The sequence below is a fragment of the Pogona vitticeps genome, chromosome 6 (genome assembly GCF_051106095.1).
Source record: "Pogona vitticeps strain Pit_001003342236 chromosome 6, PviZW2.1, whole genome shotgun sequence".
In the NCBI taxonomy this organism is placed as follows: domain Eukaryota; kingdom Metazoa; phylum Chordata; class Lepidosauria; order Squamata; family Agamidae; genus Pogona; species Pogona vitticeps.
In genome coordinates, this window is record NC_135788.1 from 103,630,640 (window position 1) to 103,654,779 (window position 24,140).

The 24,140-nt window shown below is 38.8% G+C and overlaps 3 protein-coding genes across 3 annotated transcripts in view; all 3 read left to right on the forward strand.

Moving 5' to 3' along the window:
* Positions 1 to 3,362: 3,362 nt before the first annotated feature.
* LOC140708009 (olfactory receptor 2AP1-like) lies at positions 3,363 to 9,808 on the forward strand. Its single transcript, XM_078378059.1, has one exon. The coding sequence runs from the start codon at positions 3,363 to 3,365 to the stop codon at positions 4,359 to 4,361; it is 999 nt and encodes a 332-aa protein (XP_078234185.1). The 3' UTR covers positions 4,362 to 9,808.
* On the forward strand, positions 6,641 to 16,281 carry LOC140708010 (vomeronasal type-2 receptor 26-like). The gene is made up of 6 exons (XM_078378747.1): positions 6,641 to 6,648; positions 9,202 to 9,414; positions 10,842 to 11,049; positions 12,130 to 12,342; positions 13,040 to 13,166; positions 15,371 to 16,281. The coding sequence occupies exons 1-6, from the start codon at positions 6,641 to 6,643 to the stop codon at positions 16,279 to 16,281; spliced, it is 1,680 nt and encodes a 559-aa protein (XP_078234873.1).
* A 2,255-nt stretch (positions 16,282 to 18,536) lies between these two features.
* Positions 18,537 to 24,140, forward strand: part of LOC144583846 (vomeronasal type-2 receptor 26-like) — a 31,494-nt gene continuing 25,890 nt past the window's right edge. The window contains exons 1-3 of the mRNA XM_078378748.1: positions 18,537 to 18,559; positions 21,653 to 21,941; positions 22,560 to 23,369. Coding sequence (XP_078234874.1) covers positions 18,537 to 18,559; positions 21,653 to 21,941; positions 22,560 to 23,369 — 1,122 coding nt within the window. The remainder of the gene's footprint in view (positions 18,560 to 21,652; positions 21,942 to 22,559; positions 23,370 to 24,140) is intronic.

A 24,140-nucleotide genomic window follows, 5' to 3' on the forward strand; every position in this document is an offset into this window, starting at 1 on the left:
AACGTTTCGCCAGTCTCTGTGGCCGGCATCTTCAGAGGACAGCACTCTTAGTTCAGAAGCTGTCCTCTGAAGATGTCGGCCACAGAGACTGGTGAAACGTTAGGAAGAACAACCTTCAGAACACGGCCAAAGAGCCCGAAAAACCCACAACAACCATTAGATCCCGGCCGTGAAAGCCTTCGCGAATACAGGGCTATAATCCCTGGGTTTATCAACATGCTTAGAAATAAGATCCTGGACCTATCCACTTCGTTGTCATTTTTCTCACACAAGCAATAGTGAGTAGAAAGAAAAGAAGGGTCCAGCTAGCATACAGGCTGTGCAAAAGAGCAACACTCCGGATTTTTGGGAAGTCTCACATCTATGTACAACCTACAAAAAAGGAGCAAACCTTCATCTTCAGACACTTCCCTGTTTGTCTGAGCAAAGTAGTGGTGGAAGGGCCATGTCTAAATGTTCCTTCTCTAAGTCTGTTGGTGAATCCAGATGGTATAATGCCTAAACCGATCTTCCTAATGGAACTATTTGAATGAGTATGGCATAAAGTACTACATCTGAATCCCAAATTCCATAAAAGATCAGCCAGGTTTGAACCTGATTGTCCTCTTCTGAAGTAAATTTAGCTTTAATTTAAATATGGTTGCTATAGGTTTTTCAAGCTGTTTGGCTGTATTCTGGAGGTTTTTCTTCCTAACATTTTGCCAGTCTCTGTGGCTGGCATTTTCAGAGGACAGGAGCTAGAACTTTGTCTGTGTTCTAGTGTAGTGTATGGGATTGTTGAGTATTTGTAGCTGTGGGATCAGGCTTTGTTCTTTTCAGGAGATGGGTGATTATGATGATCGGGGTGTTTTTTGTTTTGTATGTATAGTTGTGATAAGGGGTGGAGATGATATGTCACTGTGATTGATGGGTGTCGTTAGCTAGTATTTTGTGTGCAGTAACCACCGGTCCTTGCGGTTGGGTAGAGTTCATTGACCTTTTTGCAGGCTGTATTTTTCAGTGCTGGGAGCCAGGCTTTGTTGAGTTTTATACTTTCTTCTTTTTTGTTGAAGCTGTGCTGGTGTTTGTGGATTTCAATGGCTTCCCTGTGTAGTCTAACATAAAGATTGCTGCTGTTGTCCAATAATTCTGTGTTTTGAAATAGGATTTCATGTCCAGCGTATTTCAGGGATTTTCAGCTGTCATGATCATACACAAACCTGACCTCTTATTGGGACACAAGGTCTAAAAAAAGCCCACCCACACAGACTGGTACCTACACAAAAACTCCAACCGCCACCCAAAACAAAAAAGAGGCATAATCAAAACACTGGTACACTGTGCATATCAGAATTGTGAAGCTCAATTTCTCAGCACCGAACTCAAATATCTGAATTGGGCCCTACAGGCAAAGGGCTATTCCAAGAATGAAATCACAGGAGCTAGAACTCTGTCTGTGTTCTGGTGTAGTGTGTGGGATTGTTGAATATTTGTTGCTGTGGGATCCAGTTTTCTTCAGTATGTATTGTAATTCTCTTTTAGATAGCCGTACTGAATATCTTTCATATGCTTTAACCCTCTTATCCCCTGCTCACTATGATTTCTTTCCTCCAGTGATTTTCCAATTGCAAATATTCCTACTATAATTGATTTCCCTTCTGATTGATGCTTTTTTCTAATTGTGAATTCTCAAGAGAATTAAAAGATCTGATTTAAGAGATCTGGATATTTCTAAAACCCCTTGATTGGTTTCATTGAACTAAGGAAGATGTCCATGCACATTTTAATTAAAGCTTCAGATTGTCTAGATAGATTTGTAATATGGGAGAAAACTTGTATCCTACAGAACATATATTGCAGAACGAATGAAGACTCAGAAGCAATAAGCCAATAATTTGAGTATTTGCACAGTCCGGAGAATTTCCAGAAGCTGTAATTATCTGACTTATAATCTGAAAGGTTATTCCCACCATCCTGAGTTTGATTTCAGCTGAATAAGGTATGAGTTTAATGTAATTTAACTATACCCGAGAATAGGGAAAGCTAACAACTCAAATCTATAACACAGAGCGTAACAGCCAATACTACAATGCCTAAGTACCAAATCTGGTTTGAAGCTGCAGAGAGGAATCAAAAATTTGCAATTGGAGTGATATTAAGGAGCTGGACCAGAAGAGAAGTTTGAGGCTCATTTTGTGCTTTATTTGTCCTGAAAAATTTAAGAGTACAAAGCATGCAAGGGGTTAATATTGCAGATACCTCATATTGTAAAACGTATAACAGAAGTAGATAACATTTCTTGGTCCACAAGCATGTACATTTTTGTTACTTTGATATAATTTATTATTGAATTCTTTGGAGTTATAGTGAATATAACTTTTGTTCACCATTCCTTTTATTGTTAGTGTCTGTGAAATATACATATTGCATATGTGTCCACTAATTAAAGTGGTTCTATTCATTAACCGAAATTTAAGTGTGAGGAAATGTCGGTGCCTGTATGAGTTTTACATGGATTCGATGACAGCATAAATTAAAGATGCAAGAAGATGTGCAAATTCTTCAAGGGAAAAAACTCACATAACAAGGAAAGACAACTAATATTTATCCATGCAATTACCTGAAAGGTTACTACAAGTTAAAACATGGAGGCAGCAGCATATATACCATTCCTAGAAGCTTTCTGAGGAAAAATGTGTGTGGGCTGCACTATTTGCATCAGTCTAGAGAAAACAAATGAGATATAAAGAATCAAGTTGTTTTATTGATTGCAGAACAATAAAAACATTGAACAACATCTTGAGCCCTGTCATCAGATCTGAATGTTAATTATTTGGATTACTGACTTTAATACTAGAGCTGATGTAGATTATATATTAACTGAATGAATAAAATGTTAACAGAAATGTAACTAGCAAGTGGAAGAAGGATTATATACTTTATTCCCCTGCTACTATGGCCCCATTTCCCTCAATTTTTGTTCTTGAAACTGGAAAGAAAGCTTCTATTAGATTATTTCTGCAGCTGACATGACTTCATACCTAGTTTGACCGTCCATTTTGCAGAACGTTAGCCGGAACTTTATTGGAATTTCCATGAATTTGGCATAACTTGACACAGATAATTTTGGCTAATTAGCGAGGTATGTCTCAGTTGCAGGTCTGGTCACATTTACAACTGAGTATCTGGGATGAACTCCCTGGCAATTAGGTGCACTTACTTGTGCTAAGCAAAGCTTAGGCAAGCAGCAATAAGACTTCAGCTAATATATCCATTTTATATTATATGAATGTAGATCATAAAGTCTTAAGCCTTGTATTGATCCACCTCTTTAACCTTCCACAAATCCTCAGACATTCTTGGGAGCATGCTGAATTGATGCAATGTTTTTCTCAATCATTTTATTAATACTGTTGTCTTTTCTTCAGATGGACCAGAAACAGAACCTTCAAGAAGGAAACAGAACATTTCCATTGTCATTTATTCTGCTGGACTTCAATACAGAGGGTGTACAGATTTTACTTTTCACATCTTTACTCACCATCTACCTAGCCACCATGGCTGGGAACCTCCTCATTGTCATCTTGGTGGTCTTTGATCAGCATCTTCACACACCCATGTATTTCTTCCTAGGAAATCTGTCTTGCTTGGAAACTTGCTACAGCTCGACCATCGTACCAAGGATGCTGGTCAGTTTTCTGAGTGGAGAAAGAACTATTTCTATCAGGGGGTGCTTTGCACAACTATATTTTTTCAGCTTCCTGGTAACAACAGAAAGCTATTTTCTAGCTGTGATGTCTTACGACCGCTATTTAGCCATATGCAAACCGCTGCATTATGCAATGCTCATGAATGGCAGAATTTGTATTGTGTTAATTGTTTGTTCCTGGATCAGTGGATCAGTGAGTATAAGTCTGATAATATCCTTTATGTCTCAGTTGAGCTTCTGTGGACCCAACAAAATTGATCACTTTTTCTGTGATTTAACCCCAGTCATACGACTGTCTTGCAGTGATACACGTTCCATTGAAATGACTGCCTTCATACTCGCCTACATGAACACTTCCCCGCCTCTTGTAACAACACTGGGATCTTATATCTATATCATCAGGAGCATTCTAAGAATCCCATCCACCACTGGAAAACAAAAAGCATTCTCTACTTGCTCCTCTCACCTCACCATGGTCTCTTGTTTCTATCTCTCTCTAACAATAGTCTATGTTTTACCAAATATAGATTCGTTGAGATACTTAAAGAAAGTGTTTTCTCTGTTCTACACTCTTCTCACACCACTGATTAATCCCTTTGTCTATAGTTTGAGGAACAAAGAGGTGAAGGAAGCAGCAAAGAATATGGCCAATTTACTCTGCAGGCGTCAGTGAAACCCAAAGAAAATGTGGATAAGAAAGCTGACATCCAAAAGCTAAAATTTGAAATGTCTTCTTATTATGAGTTCTTGAAGTTATGGTCCCGTTAGCCTGTGCAAGAATTTCAACAAGAAACACAAAACAAGAGAAAAGAAAAAAAAATGTATTCTGGCACTTTCAAGACTAATAGCTATATTTTATTGTAAGGTTTTGTGGAACATAGTCTTCTTCATACAGCCTTTGTATGTCTGAAGAAGTGGACAGTATTCCATGAAGGCTTATATTAAAATATAATCCCCACTGATTCAATGGATCTTCTCTTGTTGTCACTAAATGCTGGATTTCAGCCAGCGTTTCTTTCTTGCTATAGTTCAGTCATTTTGACTATTGATATTAGTCATGTTAGTCTGTGCAAGCATTTCAACAAGAAACACAATACAAAGCAAAAGATAAATGTGTAGTGGTGCTTTAAAGACTCACTACTATATTTAATATAAGGTTTTTAGAACATAGTCTACTTCTTCAGACATTCTTTGTATTTGTACAATATCTCACAAAAATACCTTAAAATATAGAAGTCTTTAACGTTTCACAAGAAAGTTTTTCCAAAATTTGTATTTTGTTTTGTATTGGTTTCCTTGTTGAAATTCTTATTCTGAATAACATATTTAATTTAATTAATTGTTGCATTGTTGGGAACCTCAAAAGTCTTCTGCTTTTCATAAATGTTGGCTGAAATCACATAGGAAATTGTAACTAAAGTAGGCCCATTGAATCATATAGAGGAGCTGATGCATCAAATTCAATGAGTTTTCTGTTGTAATTTAAGATTGGATTTTAGCTATTTCTTTCTGCTATCAATTTAGCCTCTTTAATTTAGACATTTTGAGTAATAATATTAGCAGGCAGTTTAAATGTGTCTCTTTTCTTATTTAAAACTGTGTATTCAGACAAAAGGAAAATTGATACTCTGAAGAAGAAAAGATAGTCATAGAAGAAGAGGGCTTCAAACATTCTCTATTGAAAGTAACTTTCATCTCTTCATTGAAATAAATATATCTATATGCGAGGAACTCAATTTTGATTCACAAAAGTTCATGCTGAAACAACAGTCAAGAATAACCTATTGTGCTCAACATCATTCACACCTCTTGTCAAATAGCCCTGACAATTGGGTGGGAAGTGGTTAACCGATGAAAAATGGAGTCAGGTTCGGAGACTTTTTCCTTGTTTGGTGTCCATTTCTGAATGGTAATGAACACAAGAGGGTATCCTGTAGATAGAACATCTTCACTGCTGCATTGGTGTTGTCGACCTTCGGGCTCCCCTGTGCTATGTAAAGCATGGCATCCTTTTTCCTATTGGCAATGTAGGCATGATATTGTGTAACAACATTGGGACATTGGTGTTTTGAATTGTGTGTACAAAATATCCCACATTCATAAACTGGATTTTTTTTTAAAGAATAGATTCTCCATAGAAGCATGCAAAATGTGTGAGAGGTTGTAAAGCAAAGGTCTGGCTTGAAATTATATTGAAATAATCCAAACTTATATCTGTGTCTTCTGATTGTTTACAATGTGCTTCCGGGGGTGTGTGTGATCACATTAGCCAAAAGGCCTTCAGAGAACTTAGAAAAGTTAAAAAGTTGCATTCAGAGATGATTGACTGATTGATTGATTTTTTTACCCCACTTTGTTCTGACTCAGTTACATTTATACTCAGACCATTTCTCCATTCACAGCTGGTCTAGTTAACAATCAAGCAATACATCGTCTTGCTTCACTTGTATGCTGTAAGTCATTACATTGGCTTTTCTCTCTATTTTCGTGCCTCTGCACTACATTTACAATATTAAAATTTAACTCCCTGTTCATGAATAGAAAAGTGTTAAATTATTTGTGGGTACAGTGGTTAAACAGTAGTACTGAAGTCAAGATCCTGCTCACAACCAAGGTTGATCTCAACAGGCTCAGATAGCTGGCTTGAGGTTGACTCAGCCTTCCATCCTTCCTAGGTTGGTAAACTGAGTACCCAACTCACTGGAGGGAGGGGAGCAATGTGTAGCCTTCCTAAATTGTAAACCACCCAGAGAGTGCTTTAAGTACTATGGGGCAGCATATAAGCAACACACTTTAAAACTAGGAGGAACATGGGCCCACTGCTAGTTATGTAGTAGTTTGGACTGAACTTTAGGACCTTTTTCCTGTCACTTCCTGAACAGAAATTTAGTTCTGTCCTAGAGGTATTGAGATTACCTGTAGTTTCCTTTCGTCCCCTAGCACTGATTCTAAATGCCCAGGTATTGGCACTGTAATTACTTAAAGCACTGTTATTTAAGCTGTTTTTATGTAGTGAAAAAAATCCTACTACTATATATAGATTAAAATGTTGACAATTATTTTTGGAACTTCGAGTGCTGAATGCAACACAACCCTCAGAGCTGGGGATGCAATTTGAAAGAGGGACAGGGCTAAACTGAAAGCCAAATTGATTGTAGATCTGTTTTAAGCATGCTCATGAATGTCGTTGTGCAGTTGTGACATGTGTAAGTGTGCATTAAAATGCAAGTGCTTGTTATTGTGGTTGTGGTTGCATCTACAACTTCCCACTCTTGTATGTGAAGAACTGAGTTGCAGTCTTTCCAGCAATATCCAAAATAATTTGTATAAATCTGGAGATGTGATTCTGGCTGGTGTTCTTTCTCTTAGACATCCTTTAATGCCTTTATTCAACTTTACATACATTCCAGATGGGGTCCATTATGCTGTCTTGTAAGTTACTTATTTGTTCTACTAGCAATTGATTTTCTTTTAGATGTACTTTTCTTTTAGATGTGCAGGTGCTGAGGGGGAGGAATTTCAGGGGATATAGCTTTCCATACTGGGAATCTAATGTTCAAGAGAAAGCTAAGTAATTTCCATGTCTGGACGTAAGAGAGGTGTATTGAAAAGGAGGAAATGAACAATTCTGCTAGAGATGCTGGTGACACTTTCTGGAATGTATCTAGGGAATGTGTATCTACTTGCTTCAGAAGATGCCAGCTATAATAATGCTATGAATAAATTAAAATAGAGAGCTCAAACAAGCTTGGAAATAATATTCTAGACTAGATGCAATTAACGGTATGATGCAGTAGCTTCGAAATAACTATCTTGGCAGAGAAACTATTTTAAAAATCACTCTTTGGTTACTCATAAAGTTACAAAAAATGTAAACTTGGAATACTTCCCAAATTAAAGCTGATTGGACTAAGTCTCAAACAGAAGTTATCTCTTTCATGTACTAATAAGAGGTGGTTAATTGGTTGCTAAAAATGATGTATTTTGCAGTTTAGGAGGAAATACAGAGACTACCTCTGAAAGAATGAAGTCATAAAGAAAAAGCCTTTTTTATATGGATAAATGAATTACTTCCTGAAAGCACAATAATTCCTTTGAAATTAAATGTAACATCCACTACAATATCATTTATTTTACTTCTTAATTTTAAATCTATATTTCTCCACTGCTCCTAGCTACAGACTTAATCAAAAGAGTAAATTACTTAATTTTGCAAAATCTTCATGCTATGGCATATTGTCTTCACTGACTTTTTATCACCTTTACCAAAAATATTATTTCCACCTGAAAATAACATGTTTCTCTGGTTCATATATCTTGGCTGGTAAACAACAGAAACTCAGCAACTCTTGCATTAACCTGTCATGATTAGTAAAGTAAAGGTTCCCCTTGACATTTAGACCACTCATGCCCAACTTTAGGGGGTAGTGCTTATCCCCGTTTCCAGGCCGTAGAGCCAGTGTATGTCCATAGTCAGTTTCTGGGTAAGGTTGTAGATCCAATAGGATCTGGGTGCCACTCTTTCTGCAATCCCATCTTCCTTTACTGACTCTTTTTCCTCTCCTTTATACAATATTATTTCCACCTGAAAACAACATACTTTTCTCTAGTTTGTATATCTTGCTGGTATGCAACAGAAATTCAGCAACTCTTTCTAGTACACACATCACCGGATGTGGTGCTAACAGTCTTTTCTATGTGTCCTTGTCAGCTTAATTACAGAACAAAGGTAAAACATTATCAGTGGTGCTACTCTTTCTGGAATACCACCAGAAATGCTGCCCTAGGCTTCTGAAAGGCAATCTTTCAATACATGGCACATAAGAGATTTAGTCAAAGCAGTAATTTATATGATTCTAAGGAATCTATGTGCAGTGAAATTTTCTCTGTTCCTTCCCCCCTTCTATATTGAACAAAACTACAGTGGTACTTCGCTAAACGACAAACCAGTTGAATGACAAATCTGCATTACGATGACTTTATTAGATCACAAAACAGTCATTCCAATGGGGGATTTTCGCTTGATGTCGATTAGGTCTGTGCTTTGTGAACCGTTTGTTCACAAGACAACGATTTTTCCGGCTCTGCAAAATGGCTGCCCTGTGTTTTCTGGACCCGTGCTTCACAGGGCAGCCATTTTTACAGCTGATCGGCGCTTGGAAAATGGCTTCCCTATGAGTGATCTTTACTGGATGATGTGGTAATTTCCCCATTGGAACGCATTAAATGGATTTCAATGCATTCCAATGGGGAAACTGTTTTCGCTAGATGATGTTTTCGCTTAACAGCAATTTCAGGGGAACGAATTATCATCGTGATGTGGGGCACCACTGTATTCTCATGTGAAAGAAACATACTTTTCTCTGGTTCATGTCTTTTGTAGTCTTAACTAGAGTTTTTTATGCTGGTATCCACCAGAGATTCAACAACTATTGTATACACTTATCATGCCCATACAAAGCTCATTCAGTGTAGTACTAACAGGTAACACTGTGTATCATTGTCTGTTACAGAGTAAAGCTTAAACATTATCAGCATGCCCTGTCTTTGGTTTTTGCCATTCATGAGATCAACAACAATCCAAGACTCTTGAACAATATAACTCTGGGGGTTCATGTCTATGATAACCTATTTGACACCAAAACAACTTATGAGTCCCTCCTGGATCTTCTGTCTGCACAGAAAAAGAATATCCCCAATTACAGATGTGATAAGAAAAATGTATGGTCTGTGATTGGGGGGCTCACTGTTGAAAATTCCATTCAGATAGCCAACATCTTAATTAACTACAAAATTCCACAGGTACATATGCTAGTATTTGTCTATGGGTGTTTTCCTCTTTCTGTTTAGCTGTATGCCATTAATTGCCCTTCCACTGATTATGAGAGAGGCTTCTTAGCTAAGATATGATTATTTCTCTTTGCGAAGCATATAGAGTATATTACAATATTATTATCTGTATGGTTTGTCTTATCCATATATATTTTGTTAAGCAAAATGATACAAATAAATAAGTGGTGTTAACATGGATGTGTTTTAAGTAGTTATGCTAATCTGTGCAACATGTATCACAAATGTTGTTTAGTCATTTAGTCATGTCCGAACCTTCGTGACCCCATGGACCAGAGCACGGCAGGCCCTCCTGTCTTCCACTGCCTCCCGGAGTTGGGTGAAATTCATGTTCGTAGCTTCGGTGACACTGTCCAACCATCTCATTCTCTGTTGTCCCCTTCTCCTCTCTCCTTCACACTTTCCTAACTTCAGATTCTTTTCCAGGGAGTCTTCTCTTCTCATGAGATGGCTAAAGTATTGAAGCCTCAGCTTCAGGGTCTGTCTTTCCAGTGAGCACTCACAAATCGAAAAACAAAAAGAACAGCAGATTTATTTCAAGGGGGCAGAACACAATTAGTTCACCAGCTCGTTTTTAAAATTTGATAACAGAATTTATACAGTTGCACTTACTGAACTGTGAGTTTTGTTCTGTGTTATTCCGTCACAGATCATATTCTTATTCTTACAAGATCTAATAATCTGTTTTTTCATCCACTTAGCACACCTATGGTTTCTTTGAATCTACAATAAGTGATAACCCAAATTTGCTTTTTTTGTGCTGGATGGGACCCAGGGAATCTGTTTATCATCTTGGATTAATTCAGCTACTCCTGCATTTCAAATGGACATGGATTGGCCTCTTGGTGCCTGATAATGAAAAGGGAGAAAACTTTGTACAGACATTAGTTCCTCTGCTTGCCCAGAACAGCATATGTCTTGCCTTCTTGCAAAGGAATCCAACAAGTTACTATTATTTTCAGAACCTATCTCCTGACAGTATCACAAAATTAGTATTCCTTCTTTTTTCAAGTGATGTCAATGTCATTATTTTGGGCATGAACTCAGATTTACTCACAACCGTAACATATTTGTTAGAAGAACTTCTACTGCACGCAAAGCCTCACTTTAGGAAAGTCTGGATCATGCCACCTCAGTGGTACCCTAGCACTTCACACAGTGGCAGTTTAATTGGAACCAACATTTTGCATGGTGCCTTGTCTTTCTCTGCCCACACATACGTTGTGCCAAAATTCCGGGAATATTTGCATCATTTAAAATCTGATAGTGCATTAATGCATTTTCTCTGTTTGTTCTGGCAAAGTGCCTTCAAACGATGCAAACACTGTAGAGAAGAAAATCTGGAAGATCTTCCTTCAAATGTGTTTGAGATTGATATGTCCAGTGAGAGCTACACTATCTACAATGCTGTCTATGCTGTGTCACATGCTTTACATGTCATGCACTTAAATAGACAGAGAACTATGCGGGACAAAGGCAATTTTGACCTTTCAAATATTCACCCATGGCAGGTAAAATTATTAATAAAGATCTTTGAATCTGGTATAAAATCACCTGGAAATTGTGCACAGAATTTTAATAATCAGTTATGTAGGTGACGCTGTGGGTTAAACCGCTGAAGCCTCTGTGCTGCAAGGTCAGAAGACCTGCAGTTGTCAGATCGAATCCATGTGACAGAGTGAGCCCCTGTCGCTTGTCCCAGCCCCCACCAACCTAGTGATTCAAAAGTATGCAAAATGCAAAATTGCGAGTAGATAAATAGGTACCACCTCAGCCGAAAGGTAAATGGCGTTCCATGTCTAGTCACGCTGGCCATGTGACTACGGAGACAAACACTAGCTCTATGGGTTGGGAACAGAGATGAGCACTGCCACCTAGAGTCGGACATGACTGGGCAAATTGTCAAGGGGAACCTTTACCTTTTATCTTTAAGTAGGTCAGGGGCGCATAGCATTTTTCCTCCTGGGGGGACACTCCTAGTATTGTACTGTGGTTTGGTTACTACATATCCATATACAGAAAAATGCATGCATGTGGACATAGAAAGCCAAGTGGGTGGTTTGGTAAGCTTTCACACAGAGGCACTAGCTTTACTAGTAAACTAAGAAGAACCCCAGCATTCCAGCATAGAAACACTGGAATGGAGTGAAGGCTGCTTTGAAGTATGAAGAGAAGGGATGCTAAATTGTCCTCTCTCTGCAAAACTCACATCACTGGCTGCTTTTGCAATAACCTTTTTTTCTACCAAAACTGCATGGTAGGTTCTGAAGCAAAAGCCCAACCCTTTAAGTTTAGCGATGGGCAGGGGTTTAGGAGGAAAAGTCCATCTTAAGAGGAAGAAATGGCTTTAGGTGAATGTCTGATCTTTCAATGACAGATTTCCCAACTAAGGATCTTGCAAATTTTAAGACATGGACTTTTGAGGTATTCCATCATCACCCTGCACCTCTTTGGCAGAAGCTGTTGACTGCTGCATGAAACAGAAGACAGGTCAATGACAGCAAGGGGGCTAGAAGCTGTATAAAGTTAGTTATCCATAAGTATTCAAATATTACAGATTCTTTTTATAACTTGTGTTTCTCCCAACCTAGCTCCACTCTTTCCTGAAATACATCCACTTTAACAATGGAGCTGGTCAAGAAATAGTGTTTGAGAATAAAGGATTTCCCATTGGTTATGATATCATCAACTGGGTCACTTTTCCCAACCAAACCTTCCTTAAAAACAAGGTTGGGGAAATTTCACCAAGCCAAACTTTCTCCATCAATGAGAAAGCCATTGTGTGGCACAGAACATTTCAACAGGTAAGAAATTATTAACGTATTTAAGAATCCCCACTGATGGGAATGGAACTGCTCTCTGACTCTTGTGCCATGAATATCAAGAAAATCTACTGCAAAACAATAGAAATGGATGAATGAATAAATGGCTAAATTAAGAGAGTTAAAATTCAAATATTAATAAATACTAACTGCGTGCCTTCAAGTTAATTCTAACATATGGTGACCCTTTTCAGGACTTTCCAGGTAGAGAATACTCAGAAGTGGTTTACCATTCCCTTCTTCTGGAGGCACCTGGGACTATGCAGCTTGCCCAAGGCTACATAGTCTGGCTCTTTTCCCTGGAGGCAGTGGGGAATTGAACTTGCAATATCTCACTCTACAGCCAGATATCTAAACCACAGTTATCCAGCCTGCTACAAAATATTAAAAACAATCTAAAAACATCTGGACTCCATAAGATGTCTGATACAAGCTGGGAAAGATCCTGTTTGATCTCTTCAGAGATGATACTCAGTTATCAGAGTGCCCAGCCTTAAAGCCCTTGTCTTGAACACAACATAGTTGGATTATATGGAAGGGCAGAGTGCAGGGATTCTGGGACTGTTGGCTAACCCCATCTCTAAGCGCAGGAATGGTTTTATGTAAATAAAATAGATCTAATGGATACTAAAAAAATAAATACGATTTTTCTTATCTACCATCCTTTTTTAATGATTAGGTGCCACCACATTCCAAATGTGTTGAACACTGTGGTCCTGGATATAGCAAGATAATGGAAGAAGGGAAATCAGTCTGTTGCTATGGCTGTACTCCATGCTCAGAATATGCAGTTTCTAACCAGACTGGTACGTGACCATACACAAATTGCATGGTAATATTTATGTTGGAAACATTAGTTTTGTGCTTTACAACTGTTACACACCTGGCTTCTAAAACTGTTCCCTCTGCTATCACTAAAAAAAAATTGTAAATAAATAATCCTAGGTCTGAAATTCCTTACAATGGACACTCGACTTACGGAATTAATCCGTACTGGAATGGTGGCCGCAGATCGAAAAGTCCGTAGGTCGAGGGTCCATTTCCCATAGGAATGCATTGAAAACCTATTAATCTGTAATTGGCTGAAGAAAAAAAATACCCCCACAACAAAAAAAGAAAAAATGCAAAAAGCAGCACCTTACCGGTCTGAAGGGGTCCCTCACCATGGCCATCGCCACTGTCGAAACCCTCTGAGGGCTTCCCTGCCACTGCCAGAGGCTTCACGGGGGTCCCTGACTGCTGCCGTCACTGCTGCCAAAGCCCTCCAAGGGCTTCTCCGCCACTATGGGAGCCGCGTCAGATGTCGTCTGCCGCCACAGCCAGTTTCTTTCCCTGGGCACACTGGGCCTACCAGAGGAGGGCTTCCCCAGGTAGGCCCAGTCTACTCCCCAGGAAAGCCTGGTAGACCGGGCCTACCTGAGGAAGCCCTCCCCCGGTAGGCCCAGTCTACCAGGCTTTCCCAGGAAGTAGGCTGAGCCTACCGGGGGAGCCCTCCCCTGGTAGGCCCGGTGTACCCTTGGAAAGCCACCGCCAGCGGTGGACAATCTCCGACAGGTCTCCCGTGGCGGTGGAGAAGTCCTGGAAAAGGCCTCCGGAGGTCCCCCTCACCACCGATCATGCCTCTGGAGAAGTTCCGCAGGCACGATCAACAATGAGTGGGACCTCTGGAAGCCTTCCAGGGCTTCTCCGCCACCATGAGAGGCCTCTCGGACGTCCTCGCCACCGCCAATCGTGACGTCGAAGCACGATCGGCGGTGGGGGGCACCTCTGAGAGGCCTCCCATGGTGGTGGAGAAGCCCTGGAAGGCATCTGGAGGCACGATCAGCAGCCTACAGACTGGAAGAGGGAGGCGGCCGCAAGTCAAAGTGAAATTTTGCAGCCGGAGAAGTCCGTAACTTGAAACGTTCACAAGTGGAGCAGCACGTAAGTTGAGGGTCCACTGTATCTGTATCACTCTACCCAGTCCAAAGGTTCGATAATGATTTTAGCAATTGTAAATGACTGTTTCTTAGCTAAACCACCAATGCCTTCAATTACAGTACAGTAGTAGGAGCATAATGTACAACAGGAACACACAAAAAAGTAAGATGAAAAGAACAAAAAATTATATAGTTATCACTGAAAAATATATTTTTATGTATTGGGAAAGTGGTGTGATCAAGGTTTTTCTAAGATGTTCACCTGCACACACATAACTCCACTCCCACTGTGCACAGCTCCTCCTGCTCTATGCACCCACAGCAATTATTTTCAGCCCTTTTGGTTACAGACATGACTGAATCCCAGGGGGGGCAGCATGTGAAGGGCAGAGACCAGCCTAGTGGGGCTGAAAACTAGACAGAATGTTGGGTGTGATGATAATTCTTTGTGAACACATTCCAAAGTTATGTGAACATCTGTAGGCAATATATATTGACTACCATCTCCTCCTATTTTTGAACAGAGAAATGTCTAGATAGAAATGTCTCCTGCTGCCGGATATCAAAATATTCTGGAACACAAGGAAATGTCTCCCCTCAATGAAATGTTTTACACTAATTTAGACTTTAATAACTATTTTATTTTAGAATAGTCTCAGCAGAGGTGAATGTGAGCTATTCCATCAGAACAGAATTTTGGGTCACTTGCAGGAGGTTTCAAGGAGGAAACCTTATATTCTTTGGAAATGAGGTGGTAGATTTCAGTAGATACTTCGACTAAAAGCTGTGGAATTTCATGACTGCAATAGGAAGAATTGATACATAATTTATACTGTATTTCTATGTCCTCAAAGCTGGTTTACAGGATATCATCATAACTGTCAATCTACAATCTATATATTTCAAGAAACTGATATCTTCACCTCCAGTCTTTTGCATGGAATTCACCATGAGAGTTATCTTAACATTCTTGATCTCCTATGCAGAATGGGAAAATACACTCCAGAAACTCATAACCGTCTTAAAAAGCACAGGGAATATAAATATAGAGAGATAAATGACAACCTGATGTTTATTTTTATCCCTTTCAGATGCACCTCTTTGTGTTAAGTGTCCAGAAGATCAATATCCAAATGAAAACAAAGACCAGTGTATCCTGAAAATTAAATCCTTCCTTAATTATCAAGAGCCTCTGGGGATTGTTTTGATTGTCTCCTCAATCTCTTTCTCTGTGATTACTTGTTTTGTAATGCAAACTTTTCATAAAAATTGGGATACTCCCATTGTCAAAGCAAACAACCAAAGCCTCACTTGCATCCTTCTCATCTCTATTCTTCTCTGCTACCTGGCCACTCTATTATTCCTTGGAAAACCTGAGAAGGTGACTTGCCTTCTTCAGCAACCCACATTTGCCATCCTTTTTTCTGTTGCCATTGCTTGTGTGTTGGCAAAAACCATCATTGTGATTTTGGCCTTCATGAGCACCAAGCCAGCCAGCCAAATGAGGAAAGGGCTAGGGAAAAAACTGGGAAACTCTGTTGTTGTTTCTTGTTCTCTTGTTCAGGTGTGCATTTGCATTGCATGGCTATCAACCTCTCCCCCATCCCCTGGTGCTGACATGCACTCTCAGACTGGGGAAATCTTACTGCAATGCAAGGAAGGGTCCCTCACCATGTTCTACTGTGCTCTCGGCTACCTTGGTTTTCTCTCCAGCATAAGCTTCACTGTGGCTTTTCTAGCTAGAAAACTGCCTGATGCTTTCAACGAAGGCAAGTTCATCACCTTCAGCATGCTGGTGTTTTGCAGTGTTTGGATCTCCTTTATTCCTGCTTACCTGAGCACCACAGGGAAGAACATAGTGGTTGTGGAGATTTTTGCCATTTTAGCCTCAAATACTGGTCTCCTAGCTTGCATCTTTCTTCCTAAATGTTACATCATTATTTTCAGAGCTGATCTCAACTCCAGGATGCAGCTAAAAAAGAAAAGAAAACATTCAACCTGATTTGAAGTACTCAATGCTTTAGATTTTTATGGGTTTTAGGGTTTGTATTCACTGAAGAAAATGCTAATCTAGGCTGATTGCTTTGTTTTTTTAATTTTGAAAGCTTGGAATACCATTTTCATTTAAATTATGTCATTCTTTTGTACCAATTAGGAAGAAAGAGACAAGACTTAAATGTTGAATAATTAGATATGCAACTTGTAAGTATTATGTCAATTTTTTAAAAAGTAATTTAAAAAAGTTCTAGATTAGTAAATGCCTTTACAAGATTATTAGACATTACAGATAACGCACATTTTCAAATTCTCTAATACACTTCATTTAACAAAAATGGCATAAAGCTCAAGCTTGGACCAACAAGTCAAGGAACTGGATCAGAGGTAGTTTCTATGAGCCATGCAGCCAGATGGGCAAAATGAAATTTAATTTTCTACATGACACAGAAGTCTGTTGAGCTCTGCTTTTTTTTTCTGAGTTAGAGATAATGAGATACAGTAGCTCTCCACTGGCAGCTTCGGATGGCTACTTTATATTTTCAGGCACCTATACTAGCTGTTCCTGTGTCTGAGACCCTGTTAACTTTTTGCCTCTAGACACTCAACTGATTTAGAAATATTTCTTCTGTAATCCTCAGTTATATTCATTCACTCCAGGTAGTTTTCTTGACCCTGGCTTCCACTTAAGTCCCTCAGTGCTCCCTTTCCTCAGAGCTTTGGGATCTAAAGCTAGCCTCTTGGTCCTTCCTTTCTAAGCCTGAAGTAAACTTTTAAACCCAGACTTCTCTTCAGAGTCTTTCCCCTGCCTTAGCCTTTCCTAAGGTCTGTGAACTAGAGTCCCTTTTCAAGCTGCTCACTAAGAGCTCTAGGGTTTCCTACTCCTTCTTCCACAGCCTTTAGCTATCAGGTTCTTCAGACTCAGAATACTTCTCTTTAATTAGGCTCACTGGAATTCATTCCTTTCGAATCCCTTACTGCTGCCGCCACTTTTGTCACATACCACCCCCCCAGTGATCCCTGTATGTTTTGCCTCTCACACAAGTTCACCTTTGGACACGACTTGTACTTTTCCACTTTTTCGCTGCCACCAGAGGATATACTCACTATATCAATTAAGAGTCTCACACACTTGCTGCCAAATAACACAAGATTTATTTAAGGATTAATAAGCGAATCACAGAATGAAAATCATGGATGTTCATTCATTAAATATGGATTTGATTACTTATAAGCTTGCTTGTACTCATTTACTTTAATCAAAATCTCAATATTTTCTGGCTGTCAATGTACTTCTAATTCCTTTTAACTCTTTAATATTCTCTAACCAACTCTCCAATATCTTGTCTACACACTTCCCAGTTTTCTCTCTAAGTGTCTAAAGGCTTCACCATCTTTTCCCTAACCAACTCTCTGGTTCTCTAACTGCCTCTCTGGCACTCCCAGTTCCCTTGACTCCGCCCCTCCTGTCCTGTCATAGGCTCCTGCACTAGAGCTCTAAAATGACTGACATGAGTGACATGTGGACTGTCCGCCACAGTCCCCAAATTGGCAAGGTGACTTTTGTTCAAGTAACAATGTTCAAAGAGTTATACAGTGGTGCCTTGCATAGTGATCGCTCCGTTTAGCGATGAAATCGCTTTGCGATGCATTTTTTGCGATCGCAAAAGCGATCGCTTTGCGATGTTTCCTATGGGGGAATTTCGCTTTGCGAAGATTGGTTCCCTGCTTCGGGAACCGAGCATCTCAAAGCAACGATTTATAACAACTGATGGGCGGTTTCAAAATGGCCACTGGGTAAACAAAATGGCTGCCCGCTGTTTTCTGGGACAGATTCCTCGCTCTACAGCCACCGAAAATGGACGCGCTATGGAGGATCTTCGCTGAATGGTGAGTTTTAAGCCCATAGGAATGCATTAGGTTTTAATGCATTTCTATGGGCTTTTTTATTTTGCATTGCAACATTTTCATTCTGCAGCGATTTTTGTGGAATGAATTAATGTCGCAATGCGAGGCACCACTGTATTCATATCCGAGAACAATTATAAGGTAGCAATTTTTCCGTATAAGGAGAATCAGTAATGTGATGAGTGTCTCACATTTGCAGCCATATAATGGATAGTGATATGATTATATAGGGTTGAATCATTGCTATTGATGGGCAGAACAGTGTTTGAAAATATATAAATTAAGCTGAAGTTGTCAATCTTTGAGATTACCTTTATCATCTTTCAGCATCCCACCTTGGCTGCAAAAGCTAACATGGCAAGTTTCTTGAATAAAAGGTATGGTGGCATGTGGATTAATTTACCATTTGCCTCAGTCTGAGCATTTCTGACTAGAAGCATGTACCACAGGAAGTTTCGAGAAACTCATGTGATACCTGTACATTTTCTTTCATTTCTCTACTTCCATGTGGCCTGTTAGATGGCAACTTTACTCTTCATTTTGATGCGGGGGATGATGCATTCTGAGACCACCACCTAACAAGCAGACTTAAATTATCCCACCAAAAACTGCAGCTCCTCCAGTGTAACTTTCTTGTGCTGTACTAAAGTAACTAATAAAGGTTCCAATGTCAACCCAATTTACTATTAGGCACCTGAACTTATAACAACAGTGACATCTGTTTAAAAAAAACCTAATAAACAATACCTGAGTTACTCAAAGTTCTGATGCTATCAGGAGAATGGGCTATCTTGCACCTCATGTCCTGACAAAAAATCATCCAGATAGTGTACTATCTACTACACACCAGAATTATTCATAATTGACCATAAACAAAGGTGTTAAAGCAGGAAGAGCATGGACTGAATGATAATTATATACTAGTTTTAATTGGACTGCACAACATTTTTCTGCTGCTTCATGCATACAGAATCAATGCCATCTGGGACGTGTTGAGACTGCCTGTAGTATCCTTGAGTCCACTAGCTCTGACTTGCACTGTCGAGGTATTAACAGAGTAATTATTGAAAGTACTATTATTTCATTTGTTTTTATGGAATGAACAAAATAACAAGTACTGCATAAAGGATAAAATGTTGCAGATTCAATTTGGAATTCCAGGTGCTGCTTGCAACGCAACCCTCAGAGCTGGGACTGTAACTTGTAAATGGGAAAAGGTTAAATTGAAGGATAAATTGATCATTGTCTGTTTCCATTTTAAGCATACTGAGGACTGTTATTGTGGAGTTGTGAGATGTGTAGGCATAGATTAAAATGTGAGTTCTTCTTATTGTGGTTGCACCTACAACTCCCCACTGTTGTAGGTGAAGAACTGGGGAGAAGTTGCAGTCTTTCCAGAAATATCCAAGACAACCTGTATAAACCTGGAGATGTGTTTCTGGGTGGCATTTTCCCTCTAACACATCATTTTATGCATCAGCTTAATTTTACACGTATTCCAGATGGGACTCATTCTGCTTCTCTGTAAGTTGCTTTTTAAAAAAATGTTAATTTATTCCATTCAGATATACTTATCAGCAGTTGAAAGTAGGTGATTTTTTTTCTTATGAGGCTGGTGGCCCTTAACAGTATGAAACAATAGCTTACACATAAAAAGCGTAGCGGAAAAATCTGTTAAATGCAAGATTCAGGATTTGCTTAAAATAATGTCTGTTACAGTTTAGGGGAATACACAGAGAATAGCTCTGAAGGAACCAAGTTGTAAATAAAAATGATTAAGCAGAAGCTTGGGGAGCAATTGTATTTCATTCATTAATGACTTCCAGTCAAAATCTGATAAGCTTAACCCTCAAATGAATGACAGTGGAAGACTTGACTTGAAACAAACAACTGATTGACATTGTTACTTTGCAGGTGCTAGTTTCTAGTTGTTGTTCAAACACTATTTCAACTGGCATATGGACTGTACAGAGAAGAATATGAATCACAGGAATGTATTGCTGTCCTTTGACAAATAGTATGAAAAAGTTCATGAATCTTATTGAATACAAATACAATGAAACAGCACAGTTTGATATAGATCTAAAATATTATAGCTGCATAGATGCCAGCAGAAGCTAATCTCAGATTACTTATATTTCCTGTTAGAAAAAATAGCCTATACAAAATAACAGAACCAGTTGAAGCAGAGGAGCACAGAAGCAGAAAGTGGATGGGCATTGATGTCTGAGAAATTTTATCTCAGACACCAGATGCATTTATCTGGCAAAAAGGCAGATAAATGTTATGAGAAAAAATCATTGTGTTTATTACAGGGCTGTAACAAAAGGACACTGTTTTTACAAATGTAACAGGGACCTCTACTTAGATATTACACACAAGCTGAGGATTTTCATGAACGCTTTTTAACTAAAGTAGCCTGCTTTTTGTTATTTATCTTTCACAAAAACAAATGTTGACTTGTATCATATCTTTGTATAGTACTCTTTTATTATTTCCATCAATTTACTGTATTTCTGAAGATACGTATTTTACATGTTTCTTTATATCTAAAAGCAGAGAAATTATTCTAGGAGGTTCAGATGACATTTCTTTTAAGGCACATTTAAAATTTTTGGGGTTTCGTGCAAGAAAAAATGAACTCTCTCTCCAGAAGGGAGATGTTGGTATGTGTGAAGCATTCCCCCCAAAAATATCCCTGGTTCACTTGGAGTCTTCTTCATCAGAAGTTAAAGAAGAGAATTTATTGTCAGTTACTTGGATTACAGCTAAATGGAAATGTTATTCAGAATGTTAGGTAAACATATAGTGCACAAATCCGGGTAAGGTTGTAGATCCTACAGGATCTAGGTGCCATTCTTTCTGGAATCCCATATTATCTTTACTTACTCTTTTTTCCCATCCTTTATCCAACAATATTATTTCCACCTGAAAACAACATACTTTTCTCTGGTTTGTATATCTTGGCTGCTATGCAATAGAAATTCAGCAACTCTTGCATTATCCTGTCATGTTACTACACAGAATATTGGATGTGGCGCTAACAATAGTTTCTGTGTCTCCTTGTCAAGTTAATTACAGAATAAAGATTAAACATTATCAGTGGCACCACTCTTTCTGGGACCACATCAGAAATGCTGGCATTTTTTTTCAGCCCTAGGCTTCTGAAAGGCAATATTTCAACATATGGCACATAAGATATTTAGAGACACCAAAGCAGTTGCTTATATGATTCTAAGGAATTTCTGTGCAATGAAATTTTCTCTATTCCCCTTTTCCCCCCTCTTCCTGCTATATTGAACAAAACTATTCTCATGTGAAAGCAGCATACTTTTTCTTTTGAAGTTATAACTTGGGTTTTTAATGCTTGTATCCATCAGAGATTCAGCAACTCGTATCATATCCATACAAAGCTCATTCAATGTAGTGTTAACAGGCATTTTTATGTATCATTGTCTTGTCTGCTACAGAATAAAGCTTAAACATTATCAGCATGCCCTGTCTTTGGTTTTTGCCATTCATGAGACCAACAACAATCCAAGACTCTTAAACAACATAACTCTGGGAATGTATGCATATGATAACCTATTTGATCCCAAAACAACTTATGAGACCATCCTGGATCTTCTATCTGCACAGGAAAAGAATATACCCAATTACAGATGTGATGCGAAAAATGTATGGTCTGTGATTGGAGGGCTCACAGTTGAGAACTCCCTCCAAATGGCTGACATCTTAAATAATTATAAAATACCACAGGTATGCAAATAACTACTTCTTTGGATGCTGTCCTCTTTATGTTCAATTGAATAGTTCAATTGAAGAGTTATTGGAGATGCTACATAGAAAAAAGTGACTGTTTCTACTATGACAGTAGAAATTACATTATATACAGTAATTATTGTTAGTATTGTTTATCTTATCCCTTTGTGTTTTCCTCTGCAAAAGGATAAAAATAAATAGTGTTAATATGAATGTTTTTCAATGCAATAGATATGCTCATCTCTATCCCTATTCATTTAGTGTTTTAAGAGTTATGGGGTGCTGTATAAGCAGCACACTTTGCTTTACTATAAAATGAAAAAAGAAAAGTGATTAGCAGATATAGTTCAGAGGGCCAAAACTCAATCAGGAATTTGCCACGGCATAAGTAAGATTACTTCAGTCATGATGGCTGTTGCATATTTTATTACATAAGCAAGCATGCAACCACCATCTTGTTAATTCTCTACAATTTGCTATCACAACCTACACAACATCATTTATCTAGCTGAGGGTTTTGTTCTTTGTTATCCTTTAATGGATGAGCACTGCTTTATTTGTTTTCTCTTCCGCTTTGGAAACTATTATTTCTTCAAAATCTTTTCATCCACTTAGTTCATCTATGGCTCCTTCGAAGATACGATACGTGATAAACCAAATTTGCCTTTTATGTACTGGATGGGACCCAGGGAATCTACTCACCAGATGGGGCTTGTACAGCTACTCTTGCACTTCAAATGGACATGGATTGGCCTCCTGGTGTCTGATGATGACAAGGGAGAAAACTTTGCACGGAAATTAATTCCTCTCTTTGCCCAGAACAGCATATGTCTTGCCTTCTGGCAAAGGAATTCAGCAAGTCACTACGATCTTAGTAATCCATCTGTTGAAAGAATCTTAAAGTTAATGGGAACTATTTTGTCAACTGATGTGACTGTCATTATTGTTAGTATGGACACAGATCTAATCTTTACTGTAATATTTCTCTTGGAGAAAAAGATAGAACTTTTAAAGTCCTATTTTGGAAAAGTCTGGATAATGCCCCCTCAGTGGTACCTTAGCATTTCACACAGGGGAGAATTAATTGGTACCAACATTTTTCATGGTGCCTTGTCTTTCTCTACGCACACATATTTTGTGCCAGAATTCCAGGAATTTTTGCATCATTTTAAGTATGATAGTGCATTAATGCATTTTTTCTGTTTGTTCTGGCAAGGAGCCTTCAAACATTGCAAGCACTGTAGAGAAGAAAAACTGGATGAGCTCCCTGAAATTATCTTTGAGATTGATATGTCTGGTGAAAGTTATAGTATCTACAATGCTGTTTATGCTGTGTCACATGCTTTACACGGCATGCACTTAACTAGACAGAGAGCAATGTGGGCCAAAGGGAATTTTGACCTTTTAAATATTCACCCATGGCAGGTAATATCATTTATTTAATAAAGCTTTTTCTTTCATATGTAAAATGATCTGGAGACTGTGCAGAGAATTCTCATGATCAATTAGTTAGATCAGGGATAAATTACATTTTTGTCCTGGGGGACACTCCTAGTATTGTTCTGTGGTGTGAGTGCTGCATATCCATATACAGTGGTGCCCCGCATAGCGACGATAATCCATTCTGGAAAAATCATCGCTATGTGGATTTGTCGCTATGCGAAATAAAAAAGCCCATAGGAATGCATTAAAACCCATTTAATGCATTCCTATGGGCAAAAAAACTCACCGTTATGCGAAAATCCTGCATACAGCCACCATTGTCACTGCCCGGTAAGCAAGGAATCAGCGTGAAAACACAGCAGGCAGCCATTTTGGAACCGCCGATCAGCTGTTAGAAAAACATCGCTATGCGAAAATCAGTAAGAGAAACAGCTTACCCATCATTGCTAAGTGATTTTTCCCTATCTAAATCATCGCAATGTAATCGCTTTTGCGATCGCAAAAACGTAATCGCTATGCGGATTCGTCGTTAAACAGGGCGCCCGTTAAGTGAGGCACCACTGTGCAGAAATGTGCATGCATGTGGACATGGTAAGCCAAGTGGGTGGTTTGGTAAGCTTTCACACAGAGGCTCTAGCTTTACTAGTAAAGTAATAAGAATCCCAGCATTCCAGCATAGAAACACTGGAGTGGGGTGAAGGCTGCTTTAAAGTATGAAGAGAAGGGATGCTAATTTGTCCTCTCTCTGCAATA